Raw genomic sequence first — 16,534 nt, 5'->3', positions numbered from 1 at the left:
CAGGAGCTACACTAGGAGCCAGCCTCTTCTGGGAGTCCTGGCATTGCTGTGGGTCTGGGGAAAGCTGGGTCTGCTTGGGACTGGGCAGCGCCATGGTTGGACTACCCCAGAAGATCTTTAATCTTTCCTTTGGGGGCCCTTTTTTTCTTCTCAAGGCATTCTTGGTTACCAGAAACAGACATGTACTTAAGTTGCCTCCTGTGAAGGAGGATTGATTGAAAGTTTGTGCCTGGGAGAAGCCAAACGACCAGCTGCAGCAAGGGCAGGGGCTGCACTGTACCACCCTCACATCCTTGTTTGAATCACAGTTCCTCTGCCTGACTCTTCCCTTTCTTTCCCAGCTGGCTTCCTCTGTGTATTCATAGTCACTCCCCTCCTCAGCATATGCTTAGCCTAGCCCACAGTGGCCACCCCAGCAACGCCTCCCACCACCTTTCCACTCTAGTGGCCCCTGCTGTCTAGCTCAGCGACTTAGTTTGCCAGTTCTCAATTCCACAGAGAGGACTGGGACACAGCATCTCTGATCATAGTGTCACATAGACTGAAATCCAGTCGTTAACCACTTTTGAGTCAAGACCCTATTGTTTTACTCATCTGTGGCCAGAGGTTGTAGAATTGTACTTTACAAATCATAGCGGCCTTCTACAGACTCTTTAGTATACCTGTGCTTTTAGCACCCTTGGGGTGTGAGAATATAATGATGATGCCTAGATTAGAATCGTGACAATCTACTTGATTTACCTGGGGAATATCATAACAGTGCGGTAGCCATTTCCAAAGCTAGCTTCAGAGAGCTCACAATAGGATTAAAGTTATGTTTAGAAATTAAATATGATATTTAGCTCATTTAAAATTTACATTTGTCTACCCATTTATTTTTTTCCTGGCAGAAGTAAAATTATTTCAGAAGCACTCATTTTTTCTGTAATTGTTGTCATTGGGTTATTTCATAATTTAATGATCTAAGAATGCTCCACGTCACCCAGTGGTGAGGTGAGGCTACAAAGAAAGGAACCCTGGCATCCTGCCCTGCACTCATAAGTGATCAGAAAATAATCAAAGTGGATCACAGGCCTGGAGGCCAAGGAAGCTCATTTGATATGAGTGATCTGCTTGGCGTAAAACTTACACCTTTCTTACCCTGACTGTCCCACTTAATGTTACTTGGGATTAGACCTGAGACCCTTGGAGTATAATTTTTTTGTAGAAACATATTTCTGTGGTAGGTGAGATGAAGCTGAGAGTCTTTTGGGTAAGGAGATTTTCCACCCCATTATTTTCTGTATGGCTTTTACCAAGTACAAATCAAACCAATATTAGAGTACATTTCTCCAGCCCTTTTGGCTCCCTTTCAGCCACCTCAGAAATGTTAGCATGGACATTGACCAAAACACCCCAGCCTTTTGTAGAGGATGCAGGTAGTGTTCTGAGCAGAGACCCTGGGGAAACAGATCAGGCAGAATGGCTCAGGAGTCTGGGGTCTGATATTCTACACTGGGTGGTGCTGGTTCTGTCTCCGTTGATGTCTTTGCCCTAGAAAAATTCACCCAACTTCTTTTCAGGTCTCAGTTTCCTCATCTGCAAAATGGGAATCAACTCCCCTCAATGACCTCTAAGGACCATTAAGGAGCTGCTTATTAATGATGCTAAGAATGCTTGGGACTTATAAATATTTCCTAAGCAGAGCTGATATCTTTCCTCTTGCTATAAGATTGGAGGAGGTATGCAGCATCTCTCTGTTCATCTGTAATTTAGTCAGCTTGTGTACATACTGCATTGCATTAAACGCTGAACTCTGATCCTAGTGTTTAAACATATTAAATACAAAATATGAGTAGTATAAATTGTATGAAACACTTTTGTCTCCTACTTGGAGGCTTAACAAGATTTTGATGCGGGGTCAGCACAAACATTATACAGACACTGCTAAGAGTAAGTGGAAGTCTTGTAGACAGTGGTTGGAAAATAGTCTTATGGCAAAAGTAGTCGAAGCCCATCACTGGGGGATTTATAAGTAGGCCAAGGGAAATTGAGGGTGGGCGAGGATTTGAGGTATTTGTTTATTTTATTTGACCATTAACTTTTGTGATACTATTTCTCTAAAGAGCAGAAGAGAGCTTCACAGATAACAGACTTCAAGTTTTAAACTCTTCATTCCCACAATAGCTTTGCTGGGGTTTGCTGCCATAATTAATCAAAAGGAATGTCACCTATGTCTCCCTTTAGAAAAATAAAGCTTCAGGACAAGGCAGTTTTCTATTAGTGGCTTGGGGATAGAGGACACCACCACATGTCTTTTATTTCTGAGATCTGGCTTCTGGGTGTTCATTAATAAACACACAAAGGGTTTTACCTGATGGCTCTGTAAGGTACAGTGCTGTCAGCAAACTGTGTGGAAGCCATTGACGATCATCATACTCTCCTGTTGTTTAATTGAAACTCTAATGGTTTTATTTACCTAAGCATTCTTTAAATTATGGAGTTTTCTTTCTTCCTCTTTCTAGAAGTGGTCATCTGTTGCCCTCCTTTGCTTTTGTCTTCGGCTGGTGATTTGTAGCCTCTGTATCCCTACAAGTGTAGTTCTCTAAAGCCAGTCTGGATGGGAATCAGGTGCTGGGTGAAGGTTTGTGTCCTAAAAGAAATGTGGAGCTCTTTAACTATTTCCTTTTTATAATCGTGCTGTTTTCTGTTTTTGCCCTGACTTGTGTTTTTAAATTTTACTATAATACCCTGAGGTCTTTAATATTTTCCTCTGGGGCAAAGTCCAAGAGGAAAATAAACTCTCTAAAGAGTGATAGAAATTGTTGACAAGGGAAGTTTGCAAATGACCATGTTTTATTTCAGTTTTCAAAAACTGTAAGCAGACCTACAGAAATCCCAGCAGTTACCCATATCTGCTGATCCCTCTGTCCTCTGAGAAGAAGGAAGAGATTTATGGAATCACAGGGGCTAGGGCCACATAACCCAGTTTGAGCTTAGAAGGCACTAGCTCCTTAATGCCAAGTAAATTTTGGAAATGATTCTCCTTTGCTGACAGTACCCTCATTACTGATTGTGTAGAGTAATTTATCAGGCATTTCTTAAAATAAACCGTTCATTTATACTAATAGGACTTGGCAGGAAGAAAAAATTGGCAGGACTTGGAGTTCCTAGTGTGGGTTTTTTTTTTTCTTTTTCTTTCTTCTTCTTCTTCTTTTTTTTTTTTTAATTTTGTTGCCTTTAAAAAATTTAAAAACACCAGCATTGAAAAGTTTTAAATATTTTGAGGAAACAGTTTTCAGAGGCCAGCTTGAAGTTCATTAAGGCATAAAGAATGGCATTATAAATCTGCAAAATGGAAGAAAGGAAATATTTCCAATGACAAAGTTTACCAAAAGAAAAATTAAGTACAATGCATCTGATTTTATCTTTCTTCATTCTTCAGGTATTGGGTTCCTCATGTGGATAACTTTACCTATTTTTGATGTCACATGGGCTTTTGAAGAATGCTCATTTTCCTTTTTCTTCTCCATGTACAGTTACAATCTCCTTCTCCTTGGAGTCTGTATCAGCTCGCTGCTTCTCCTTAGTTATGCACGTAATGTATCAGTGTTGTTTATATATACCCAAGATAGTTATTCTCAAGGCTTTCTTATTATCTCTGTATTCTTAGCCTTGGGCCTCTGACAATAAATTTCCATCTTACATTCCCTTGGAATTAAAAGGACATCACCAGGATTGATAAACTTTTCTCCTGAATAAAATGATAGCGATGGAAATCATAATAAAAGATAAGTAACAATCGAATCTGCAGTCTCAGGAAAACTGCATTAGTCCTCTGCCAGCACTGGGAATGCGGCTGGCCTGAGAGCCAAACTCAGTCAAAATGCTGCAGTGCAGGGAAGATACACACACACATACACACACACACACACTTGTAACCACACACCCTTGTATATTAGATATATTTTTATAATAATGAAGCTATATAAGTTACAGCATGTGTTGAGATTCAGACTTGCTAGTAGGTTGTGTAGTTCAGACCAAAACAGAAAGAATAAATGTTTTCTGAGAATGAATAGAGTTTTTAAAAAGTTCAGGGGTCTACTGATGGTTGAGTCACACTCAAAAGGGGTAACATGGGCTAAGTGAAACTTACAGGAAAAAATTGGCAAGTGTTTTCTTATCACTGAATTAGCAGACTCTACCAGCTTCTCAGGCAACTTCTTTAACTGACTTTTTAACATCAAATGGTTATCCCTGTTTTCATCTTCTTTCCTATCGGGACCTTAGAGCTTGTTATTCATCTAAAACTCAACTGTTAGATTGTTTTGTAATATTCAAGCTTTTGCATAATTGATAGTATGAGGTGTAAGCCTCCCCCTACTAAAAAAAAAGTCTAGAAGGAAATATATCAAAATGTTAAAGACAATGTTATTATATTAATAATAATTCTTCCTGGGTGATAAGATTTTGGGTAATTTTTATCTTCTTTATCTTTCTTCAGTATTTTTAAATAATTTACTCTAATATTTAGAAAAATCTTTACAGAACAATGGGAAAAAGGCATAAACCTTATTTTTTTAGAAGTACAGTGTTAATCAATAGAATATTTTTTTCTAGAGAGTTAAAATTGTGTCCATTATTTCTTTCTCCATGTGCATTGAGAATTAATGCTCTACACAGTCATATTATATTCTGTTTATCCTTTTTATTACATATCTATAATTTTTAAATATCCCTGACCAATTCATCAGTAACTTTTAATTTTCTAGTTTTCTTATACTTTTCTTGCCAACATAAGTAGTTTTCCTTTGTTTTCTTTCTTTTCATTTTTCAGGCTGTCTATTAATACAAGCATATGCCAGTTTATTTCTATTATTATCTGTGGTCTATGATATAAGGAAGTTAGGTAGTAAACACTTGGGCTTTGTAAGTTTCTTCTGCTCCTAACCAAAGATTTCTAGCAAAATCATTAGCAGAAGTGTTCTTCTAGCCACCACATTTAGGTCATTGTCTTTAATTTCAAACCAAAAGATTGTCTAGAAAAGTTTGAGGGCAGTGTGTATTTGGATTGGCACATGCATCCTTTGAGCCTAAATATAAGAAGAGAATCCAGAGAAATATCGTCATTCCTGTCAAGGAAAAAAGTGGTATGAGGGGGCCTCATTCCTTACCCCTTTTCAGATTGAATTCATCTCATGAAATTGCCATGTTCTTGTTTAGCAAAAACAACAGAAGCATAGAGGAACACGGTTATTTCAATAATAAAGATTCTTTTTATCACAGTATCTTGGGATGTCCAATAGATTCTAGTCTTTTCACTATGGTCCTTTAACCCTTCTAACCACTGGTTGCCTTTTGCTGAGTTACTATGATTTTCTGCAAAGGGGACTCAGTTAACAGGAATCAGTGAGAGAAAAACTTCCATGTGACTCTGCCTCTGTGGGTGCTGTGGTTATGATGTGGTGGGAAGATATTGGAGTCCAGTTGATTCTGTGCTGAGGAAGGCTGACTTTGAGCATAAGCTTCTTCCTGGCGTCAGTCACTAGTGAGACACCCAGCCAGAAATGCAATGAAATCTGTGTCTTTTGTGACAAACTCTGGGTAGTCACAACATCCAAAAGCTTGCCCTGTGGAGACCAACTGATGCCAGCCAGAGGACATCAGACTACCTTTTCCTCTTGCTAGGAATTATTTTAGTCCTGGAGCTAAGAGGGTGGCCACCTCTTTTTCAGGGAATCCCATACAGAATGAGATAGAACTTTCAGGCCCCACAGGCAAATTAGCTTTGACAGGTTCAGAAAGATTTTCTTAATTAGTTTGCCTATGTGTGTAGCATTCTTATTTCCCCTTTGTTCTCGTTTAATATTTAGTAAAAGAAACTCTTCTGAAAATTTCAACCAATTTCAGTGAAAACTAATAAGTAAAACTAATTTTGTTCCTATTTATTTTAGAGCACTAACAGGAGTGGTGGTAAGAGGCCCATAGGAGAAGGCATAAGAATCAGAGGGGAGAAGGAGAAAAGGTAGGCAAAGCCCAGGTGGAGAGCCTGGGGGTTGGTTCAGACACCCCTTTGCAGCCACTGATTTGCTGTCCAATGCTAAATTCTGAAGATCCCTACGTTTTATTAAAGGAAATAGTCCCATTGATGAATTACTGAGAAAATGTACCAATGTAGGTGTGCTTACAACTTCATGCAGGTTTATTTAGGCTGGGATCCTAGATTTGCTCTCACCTCTAAACTTTAGACATTTCTCAGTTATTTGACCTGAATTACTATGATTTACTCTTCCAGTAGGTTGCAGGCCCTGATGAAATTGGTTTATACCCTTTAAACTCACTCATAAAACTAATTTCCACCAAAAAGCCAGTTGAATTCTGAGCTCCTAAAGGGCAATGGTGTCTCTATCGTTTTAGATTCTTCAGTGCTAAGCATGAGTGTATGACTCAATCAATGACTTGTTGAATTAGTGTCTATTAAATTTTTTTGTGGGAAAAGCCTTTTACAGCTTCTGGATCTTTCTCTCCCTGAGTATGATACCTTCTTCTTAGTCTAATAAGAACCTAATGTGGCACATTGATACTCACAAGATGGTTTGAGCATGGCTTCCGGGCAAAGAGAAGCAGGTAGTTTGGAGCCATTTTGTGTGTGTTGGGGGTGACGGGGGTAGTGAGTTTCATAGCTTTATCAAAAATTAGTTCTGCTCCACTCATCAGCATGCTTTTACCATCATCTGAAACTTAAGCTCCTATGATGGTGTCTCTCTTGGACAGGGCTAAAAGCATTCTTTTCATTCTCATTTTCAGTGTTTCAAGTGGGCCACTCAGAACTGCTTAGGTCATCCTCTTCTCATAGCGACTTATAACACTTTTATGTCATTAAAATTCTACATTACTGGGGATTACATTCTGAGGACAAGATTCACTTGCTTCTGGGAGGAACTCTTGTAGACTAATCCCTTATTAATACATGTGAATTCTTGACCTCTTGGGCCAGAGAATGTCCCCTTTGATCCCTTTCCAGTTCATCTTTTCTGTAGCAGGGACTGGGGAAGAAATAACTTTAAAACAATAATGAGTACAATGCTAAAATTACTCTAACATGCCTTGAGAATGTTAAACAATGTTATTTGACGTGATTATAGTAAATGCAGGTATACCTGGACTGTGGAGAACTGAAAAGAAAAAATACTGAAAAAAGAGTTAGAATCTGGCTTTCGTCCTTATATGTTTTGTTACCTGTAGCAAGTCACTTAATCATGCTGAGCCTCCATGTCTTCACTTTGAAATAAGTAACTTTACCTACTGTCTAAAATTAATAATATTAACATATACATCTATAGGAGCCCATAAATGCAAGGTAATATTGCATGTGATTGATGGACAGCAAAAATATTTCTGAAGAAACCCCTTAACAGGGGACATTTACCTTCTAAGCAGCCTCAATAATTAGTTTTACCTGGTCAAAACTGTCACAGTCTCTGCCACCATCATTTCCCCCTACACCCCTCCAACATTTATACATTTCACATTTTTAACATAAATTTTATCAACGGAAAACAGCCTCTCAAAGTGAACTAAAATATATACAAAATTGATATCAACCATTTCTTCTATTAGGGAGAATAAGCTGCTGGATTGTCCACTCCTGGAGAAGATGGCTGTTCTCAGATTAACTTGATCTGCCTACCTGTATTTTTACTAATTCTTTAGGGATAAGAACCAGGACTAAATTAGCTCAGTGAAATGAATTTTGACAATGTGGCAGTCTTCAATCTTCAGTAACCCAATCCTTACAGTATCTTCAAAGATAAGTATGTCTCATAAATCCTATTAAAGAAAGCTTAGTCCCAGTTGGAGAATATACATTTGATACTGAGATTTCTTTGGACCAAATTAGTAACCAGGAACTTAAGGTAAATCCAGGAAAAGCCTCCAAGGCTTCGTCACAATCACTGGGAAATATGAATACATCTATAAGCACTTTTTTTCTTTTTCTGGGGGCAGCAAGACACAGTGGCTCACAGCTGGCATTCTTGCCCCTCACTTTTTCTTTTATTTGCAGCACACAGTTCCATTTTCAATGTAGCATATAAAGAAAAAAAGTTAAGGTATTAAAAATGCCTGTAACGTCTTCTAAATTGGTGGGTTTCAGAGTGAAGAATTGTAATTGTATTACAGTTAGGCAAAATCATTAATTAGGCTTCTGTTTGTAATTTGGTTTAAAGAAAAATAATTTTAGGGCCAGGTATGGTAGCTCATGCCAGTAATCCCAGCACTTTGGAAGGCCAAAGTGGGAGGATCACTTGAGCCCAGCAGTTCAAGACCGGCCTGGGCAACATAGTGAGACCTTGTCACCAAAAAAAAAAAAAAAAATTAAAAAAATTTAATTAGCTAATGGTGGTAATGCATGTCTGCAGTCCTAGCTACTCAGGAAATTGAGGCAAGAGTATTGCTTGAACCCAGGGATCTGAGGCTGCAGTGAGCTATGATTGCCCTACTGCCCTTTAGCCTGGGCAACCGAAGGAGACCCTATCTCCAAATAGGAAGAAAAAAGAAAGGAAAAATCTTAGCTTGCATAATGCCTTGAATTTTCCTATGGAAGGTCAGTAAGTGAAATATTGATTAAGGCTTGTGAAATTTGAGCATATGATTTCAGACATGTGTGTTGACAATAATACACTGATACCACAGTTCAAGAAGAAAATGATTCAGGAGGTAATAGAAGAATAAAGATGGCCACTATTAACTAATTTGCTAATGATTATTTTCTATAAGATATGTGTTATAGGATGTTCTTAGTTTCATATATTCAATGTAACACTTTTGATTAGCAGGAATTACTTATTATGTCAGCTGTGAGGTTGGCCTTACCATAGTTATTTGGCTTAAACTGGCAATCACGTCTGATTTCAATTATGTTAATGTAAGGTAAAGATATTCATAGACTAGAAATTAAGAGTATACTAGCAGAAACAATTCCAAATATTCTTGCTAATTATATTGTTGCATATTATTCAAATAAGTAAAGAGCCATATTAAGCAATTATCTGTGGAAATAACCAAAAGAAAAATATAATTAATTTCTATAATAAATGAAAAATAAGCTGAGATAAGTATACAGGAGTGGTATTCAAAATACCTTAACAATAATTAATCATACCCCCTCACTAAAAATAATAGAATGCTGGCCAAGGCATTGGAATGGTGTCACTGAGGCTGCATCCTGAACTGGATGTTAGCCTTAATGTTTTGGATCATTAAGAATTTCAGTGGGATCCCAGGTTGGGCACAGGTGATGCAGGACAGCAGTTATTTACTAATTAATATGAAATAGATCAGTATTCTAGTAACCAGTATGAATGTACCAGTGCACACAAGCTTAATGTCAGCCCTGGTGAAAACCTAATAATTCATTAGTAACTGTTTGATTCATTTTTTATTAAACTTCACAAATGCAGTCTGTCTTGACTCTCAGTCCTCTGCTGTCAGAACTGAATTGTAAGTCCTGGGCAGATATGAAAGAAGAGAATACTCATTACAATATTGTATGCAAATCCTAAGGAGGTATCTGAGAGTTTCATTTCTAATAAGGAAGACCAGTTTGTAGCACACTAACCCTTCCAGCAAGAACAGTAAGAAAAACTGGATAAGTTTTCAAAAATCTGTTCAAAATCACCAGGGAACTACCAAGAGAGTTAGGGCTTCAGGGCCAGTATCCCAAAGAGAAAGGAAACACACTGGAGTAAGCTCTGTATACTCTTTCCCTTTCCCCACTTAGGGCATTACCATTTCTTGGTGCATGGCATAATGACCTACCAGAAATGGTGACTTAAAGCTTGCACCAGTTTTGCTGGGTCTGGGTTTAGGGACACTAAAGCAGTCAGCACATATGGGGCCAAGATCTCAGAGAAAAGTAGATATTGGAGATAAATGTAAGACTGAAAGACAAAGAGAAGAAGGCAAACCAGCTAGCAATCTTGGGATCTAAGGATCAACATGACAATAAGATTCTGGGATTTCTTTTTGCTTCACATATCTCAAGCTAGGTATTGGAGAAACTGGTAACCAAGAAATTTTGACCAAAAAAAAAAAAAAAAAAAGCCTCAAGAAATGCCTGCTCTCTCTAGCCAAAGAACCAGGAAAGGGGCAGGCTAGCATGATAGAAAATGTTTAGACAGTAACCTCCCTACTTCAGCGAAACACCACAGGAAAAAACGGCAGCCCCACTTCCACCTCTGTCAGCAAAGGCAAAGTGAGAAGCCTAGACTTACATTTCTACCTGGCAGTAATGATGCCCATCCCCGCATCAAAAGTGGAGACCCATGGGGAGAAGGTACTTCCTCCCCTGCCCGGTGGTAACAGGCATGCCTCCCCTTCTTTGCTGGCGAGGTGTTAGAGACCACTGGGGAAAGCCTGGACTGTTATCTTCCAGCAGTAACAAGCCACTCACTCTACCACCTGCTGTATCCATGAAAGCCACATGGGTAGGAGCAGGAAGGTCCCTGATACCACCAGAGACCGAAGGGGACCCTGAAGTTCCACCCCTGCCCAGTAGTATTGAGGAGTCATTCCCCCTGCAGCAGGGTATCGTGGAGACCAAATGGGGGCCTGGGCTTCCACCTCCAGCTTGCCATAATGAGGCAGGACCCCTTCCCCGGCCAGCATGCAGTCAAAGGAGGCTTCCTAAGACAGAAGATTGAAATGAGATCCAGAGTTTCATAACACTCAAAATGTCCAGGAATACAATTGTAAATCAGTCTTCATATCAAGAAAATCTCAGCTTGAATGGGAGAAGAAAAATCAATGGATGCCAACGATGAGACTGCACAGACGTTGGAATTACCTGGCAAAAGTTTTAAGGCAGCCATCATATAAAAGCTTCAAAGGCAGTTACAAACACATATAAAACAAAGGTGAAAGTAGGAAGTTTTAACAAGAAAATAGAACATCTCTGCAAAGAAACAGAAGATATAAAGAAGGACCAAATGGAAATGATAGAACATGTTGAGGCTATAAAGTTACTGTTCTCTTCAGATGGATCTCTGTGTGGGTTGGGGTCTGCATTCAAAGTCCAGACATTTCTCAAGTCTGTCTCAGCCTTTGCTTTCCACATGACCCTGTCATGGCTCCTACTCATGGTAGTTCAGGCAGGCCTGCTACAGCCTCCCCTGGGCAATGAGGGAACATGAATCTACTGCATCCTCCTGGCCAGAGATTTCAGTCCAGGGCTAGGCACATAACCAAGTACAGAACCTGAGAAAATTCTTGGATTCTATCTGTAATTATTGGGAAAACTATCTCTTTTTCAGTTTGTCACTTAATTGTTTGAATAATTATTAGAATTATTAGAGCACAGGCTCCTGGCTGCCATATTTGTCACTACTCAGTTGGAGCCTGCTTCAAGTGAGCCAGGAGACAGGGATTAAGACATGATCAGTATTAGGATCCTGGTGACAGGGTTTCATCACTGGGATCCATCTAGGCTTTCTTGAATTAAGCTTTTGTTTTTAAAATATTATTTTATTTTATTGTAAGAAAACTTACCATGAGATTTACTCTCTCAAATTTTTGAGTGTACAATACAGTGTTGTTAACTATAGAACAATATTGTACAGCACATCTCTAGAAAGTTTTCATCTTGCATAATTGAAACTTTATGCCCATTGATTAGCAATTTCCCATTCCCCTCCCTCTTAAGTCCTGGTAACCACCATTCTACTCTCTGATTTTGTGAATTTGACTATTTTAGATACCTCAAGTAAGTGAAATCAGGCAGTCTTTATCCTGTGACTGGTTTATTTCACTTAGTATAATGTCTTAAAGGTTCATCCATATGGCATGGATTTTCACATCCATCAAAATAGCAGGTGGTAGGATGATCTTCTTTTTTAAGGTCAATAATATTCCATTGTATATATATACATTTTATTAATCCATTCATCTATTGATGGACATTTAGTTTGTTTCTTAGTTACTATGCATAGTGCTGCAGTGAACATTGGGGTGCTAATGTCTTTTGAGATCTTGATTTCAGTTCTTTTGGATAAATACACAGGAGTGGGATAGCTGGATTTTGAATTGGGCTCTTGAGAGAGAAAAAGCCTTATGAAAGAGTCCCAAGAAATAGAGTCCTAAAGAGTAAAAGCCTACTTTATATTATTCTTCGGATTAAAATGTAGACTTTTATTGTGTACCTTTTGTTTATAAAGCACTGCATTAGGTTTTGTACTCATCAGTTCATCTACTCCTCCTAAAACCCAATGTGGTGAGTGTGATTTCCACAGTTAACAAATGTGTGGAGGAGGAGTCTCAGAAGGGTTAGAAAATGTGTCCAAGTCACCTTGAGTAGTAATGCCCCAGGAAAAATTCAAGGCCAGAAGTGGCTGCTCCCAAAAGCTGCCTTCAAAATAAGATTTATCTGTAAATATTTGAGGAAGATAAGAATGTGTTACAAATAATAACTTCTATATCAATGAATTTTCACTGCTATAGTAAAACTTCGACATGGTTTGGCTGTGTCACCACCCAAATCTCATTTTGAATTAATCGTAGTTCCCATAATCCCCATGTGTCATGGGAGGGACCAAGTGGGAGGTAATTGAATCATAGGGGCAGTTACCCCCAGCTGCTGTTCTCATGCTAGTGAGTGAGTTCTCACCAGATCTGAATGTTTTATAAGGGGCTTTCCCCCATTTTGCTTGGCACTTCTCCTTGCTGCTGCCATGTGAAGAAGGACATGTTTGCCTCCCCTTCCACCATGATTATAAGTTTCCTGAGGCCTCCCAAGCCCTGTGGAACTGTGACTCAATTAAACTTTTTTCCTTATTAAATTATCCAGTCTTGAATATTTCTTCATAGCAGTGTGAGAATGGACTAATATAGCTTTGAGTGTATTCTAAGTACTTAGTGAGCCATGATACAGAGGAGAGTTTTCTTAAAATGTCTTTTCTCTGAAGGCCTAACTCAGATCAAAGAAATAATTCCAACAGATAATAGAATAAATAACAGTATGGACTACAGAAATTATTTGCAGACAAATAACATTAATTTAAATGCAATCTTGAAATAATTCAAAAATATTAAGTCATCACATTTACTTATATGCACATGATAATTTAAATTCTGATAACCTTGAGAAAATAAACATTTGAGATATTATCAATGATTTTTTAGAAACTCTAACTTATCAAGTGATGAATAAATATTTGAGTGTTATCTGTTTTAGTAATGTACTCTGTCTGTAGACACTGACTGGTGTGCATTTTCATCTGTAAGCAATGAACTAAATTACTTTTTTGATGCAGTCCTTTTATTTTCTAGTCAAAGAATATTGCAAATGATTGAAAGGATTTATAAAATGAGGTGGCTGAGATTTGTTCTTATTTGCTTGCAGCTGAAAGCATAATACACTTAATACTTCCAGGATATGGAGGAGCTAACAGATGTCAAAAGAGCAGAGAGAGCTATTTTGCAAAGATTGTTCAAAAAGCAAACAAAAATCCTTTCTTTTACAAAATTCATAAACTTTCTCTATCAGACATTAATTATCTTTGACAGAAAAAGCATTTGCTGTTTATATAGAATGTATCTTTTCCCTTTTCAATTAAAAAAATTAAAGTTGTTATGATAAAGGTAAGACCACTGGATTAAAATTAGTGTAACACAAATTTGTCTTCATCAGATTTCAAAAGAACCATTACTGTAAGCTCTATCTTTGTAGCACTTTACTGTCAATGCAATAGAGACAAATAATTTTGCTTAAAGATAGCAACAAAATAATTTAAAATCAAAGAATGTTTTCAGTAGCCATTTTGCCTAAACAGTTTTCTAACTGATTTGCATTTCCAGGAACTGCCATTTAACGCTAGATATTTTATTCAGCAAATTCAGAGGCTGTGGATGTATTCTAGTGATCAGAGGTCTGTAGGCCTACCTAGGTAGGTCAACTTGGTATGCTTGAAAGAATAACCATAATGTTGCACATTAGAATTTTAGGAGAAAGATGATAGTTTGAGGAACAAATTGCTTAATGCTGTTTCCATAGGTCCCATGTAAACAAATAGTCGAATGCTGGCAAGTTTTTACAATCAAGGCCAATGTTTAATAAAGACAGGAAGGAATAAAAAATGGAAATATTATTTCTGGATTTACATTTTGTCTTATTTCAGTCCAAATTCCTAATGCTGAAATAATCCAAAAATGTACTGAAGCTGTCACCTGGGCTGCCACCATGCTCTTATAAACATGTTACTTAAGTGAATTGGTTTGTTTGTGACACAAGCTCCCTTTGGAATTAATCAGGAATACTACAAATACAGTAACTATTTGGCCTTACACATCTTATTTCCCTCTTTTGTTGGTCTAGCCCCTCTTTCTTCTGGGGTAACTCCTCCCACACACATGGAGATCATGAGCAAAGATTTTAATCCTGTCCTCTGGCCACACATGATTTGTCAAGGGTTGGCCTAAGTTGAGTAAATATGAAGCATTGCCACAGAAAATTTGCAGTTATAATGGAAGAAACAATTTTTTATGCTCTGATGGGCAAAGCTGCATTGATTTAATAAAAACAAAGTCACATTAAATCTATATATCTGTCTTAAGACATTTCTGGACTTTAGAAATATGAACATGCGCCTGTGTCGTAAAACAGGAAGGAAGAGTGTATATTTTTAAAGTATTACTCTAAAGCAGGGTACAGCAATTAATTAAGGAGTTTTATGGGAGCAGTGTCATCTGTGCACATCCCAATCTTGTTCACATACTCAGAGTTCCATTATCAAGAGGATACTAAGGTAGATTACATTGTTCACAGGGTTATTGTCAAAAGCCCTACATTTTCTGGTCTTGTGTTAAAAACCATTCCTTTGATGAGAAGGATATTTCAAGGGATCTCCAATTTGTCTTACTCCCTTGTTCTGATTCCGTATTGACCAGCAACCTATTAATTGCCATGAAGAAAATATGCTGATGAAATATGCTGGACTTGTAGCTATCTGGTCCATGTGACAATGGTTTCTGATGCAAACAAAGTCTCTTCTTGAAATAATGCTTCCATGTAGTTGACTGTAGGTGGAGAATGGGCCAATCATGGGAACATGAATAGCAGTGCTTCATGTGACAGCAGTATACATTAAGGAGTGGTAATTTGGTACCCATATTAGTTTTAAAGACAGTTTGATTTTGAGTATGTCAGCTTTCATGGGACTGAGAACTAATAAGAATCAGGTACTGGGCCTTTGGAGCACAAGGTTAGATCTAGTTGGAGTTCCCTTAGACAAGTTGTTCCCAAATTTTTCCATGTATCAGAATTGCTTAGGAAGGCTTTTAAAAGTACAAATTCCTGTGCTGGAGATTCTATTCAGTAGATCAGGCACAGTCCAGCTATTTGTATTATTTAAGAACACTCCATAGATAGTTCTAATGCATATCCATATTTAGGACGCATTGTCTTAGACTATCTCCATACAACATTCATATATGCCTTGTTTTAGCTGATTTTTAAAGCCATAATTAGATTTCATGAGTTACTGGATTTGCCTGCATTATACTTATAAATTTGATTCTAGATGGAATTTCTGGTTGATTTTCTAAGGCACACATCTCTGGGTTTGCAGAAGAGGTGGAATGGAGGGGTGGCAACAAAAATTGGAATTTGCATCTTTGATGTGGTAAATAGGCAGCCAAGCTCACTACTCCTGTCCCTAGAGACTGTACTTCAGAAATGATGAGTGATTACTCTTAATTTTAATGACATTCTTTCTCTAGTTAGTCATTTCATTGGTCAGCTTCTGATACTTTTTACTTTGTTTTCATAGTTAAAGGATATTATACAAGACTATTTGCATTGACTAGTAACATCTATGCTTGTGGCTGCATTCTTGCTGTTGAGAAGTCAGCGTTCTAACTATTGTTACTTCATAGGTAATCTTTTCTCTTTCTCCTTCAACTTTTAAATTTAAATTTTTGTCTTGGACTTTATTTTTTGCTGTTATTGTTTACTTGTTAGTTTTGTTTTTGCAGTTTTACTAAAAATGTAAGATGTATCTAGGTATGGATTTATTTATATTTTTATTATCTTGTTTATAATTTGTTTGACTTTTTGAATCTGAGAAGTCATGTCTGTCAACAGTTCTGGAAGATTCTTCAAATGTTGATAGTCTCTTTTCTCCTTCTAGAACTCCAGTTAGCTGTATGTTAACCCTGATTACTTTATCTTTCATGTCTTTTAACTTTCAGATTTTTAAAGTCTGATTATTATCTTCAGTTCTGTTTGGCAGTTCACTTAATGTCTCTTCAGCTGTATCTAATCTGCTGTTTGCAATTTGCTAAATGTCTCTTCATCTGTATCTATACTGTTTAACCTTTCCATTGAGTTTTTAAATTAATGATTTACTTATTTCTAAAAGTTATGTTTTCACATATTATTCTTATAGAGTGATTTTTTTCTTATAACTTTGATTCTTCCTTTTTAAAACGTTTATATGTTGGATTTGATAATCTAATAGCTGAACTATTTAAGGATCTGATTCTTTCATTTATTTGTTTT

At 37.5% G+C, this 16,534-nt stretch overlaps 1 protein-coding gene across 12 annotated transcripts in view; it reads left to right on the top strand.

The window, feature by feature from the left end:
* The window catches only part of SUGCT (succinyl-CoA:glutarate-CoA transferase), a 769,414-nt gene that overhangs the window by 636,849 nt on the left and 116,031 nt on the right, over positions 1-16,534 (top strand). For 2 of the 12 annotated variants that reach the window (XM_016957326.4, XM_054655561.2), the window contains exon 15: positions 5,937-6,008. The exons of 9 other annotated variants lie outside the window; for them this stretch is intronic. In XM_016957326.4, the coding sequence (XP_016812815.1) occupies positions 5,937-5,944 (8 nt within the window). In that variant the 3' untranslated portion in view covers positions 5,945-6,008. Of the gene's footprint in view, positions 1-5,936; positions 8,342-16,534 lie in introns of those variants that run through there. One more of the 12 variants, XM_054655562.2, reaches the window with a different exon arrangement.

Source organism: Pan troglodytes, chromosome 6 (genome assembly GCF_028858775.2).
Source record: "Pan troglodytes isolate AG18354 chromosome 6, NHGRI_mPanTro3-v2.0_pri, whole genome shotgun sequence".
Lineage (NCBI taxonomy): Eukaryota > Metazoa > Chordata > Mammalia > Primates > Hominidae > Pan > Pan troglodytes.
This window is presented reverse-complemented; position numbering and strand designations above follow the sequence as displayed.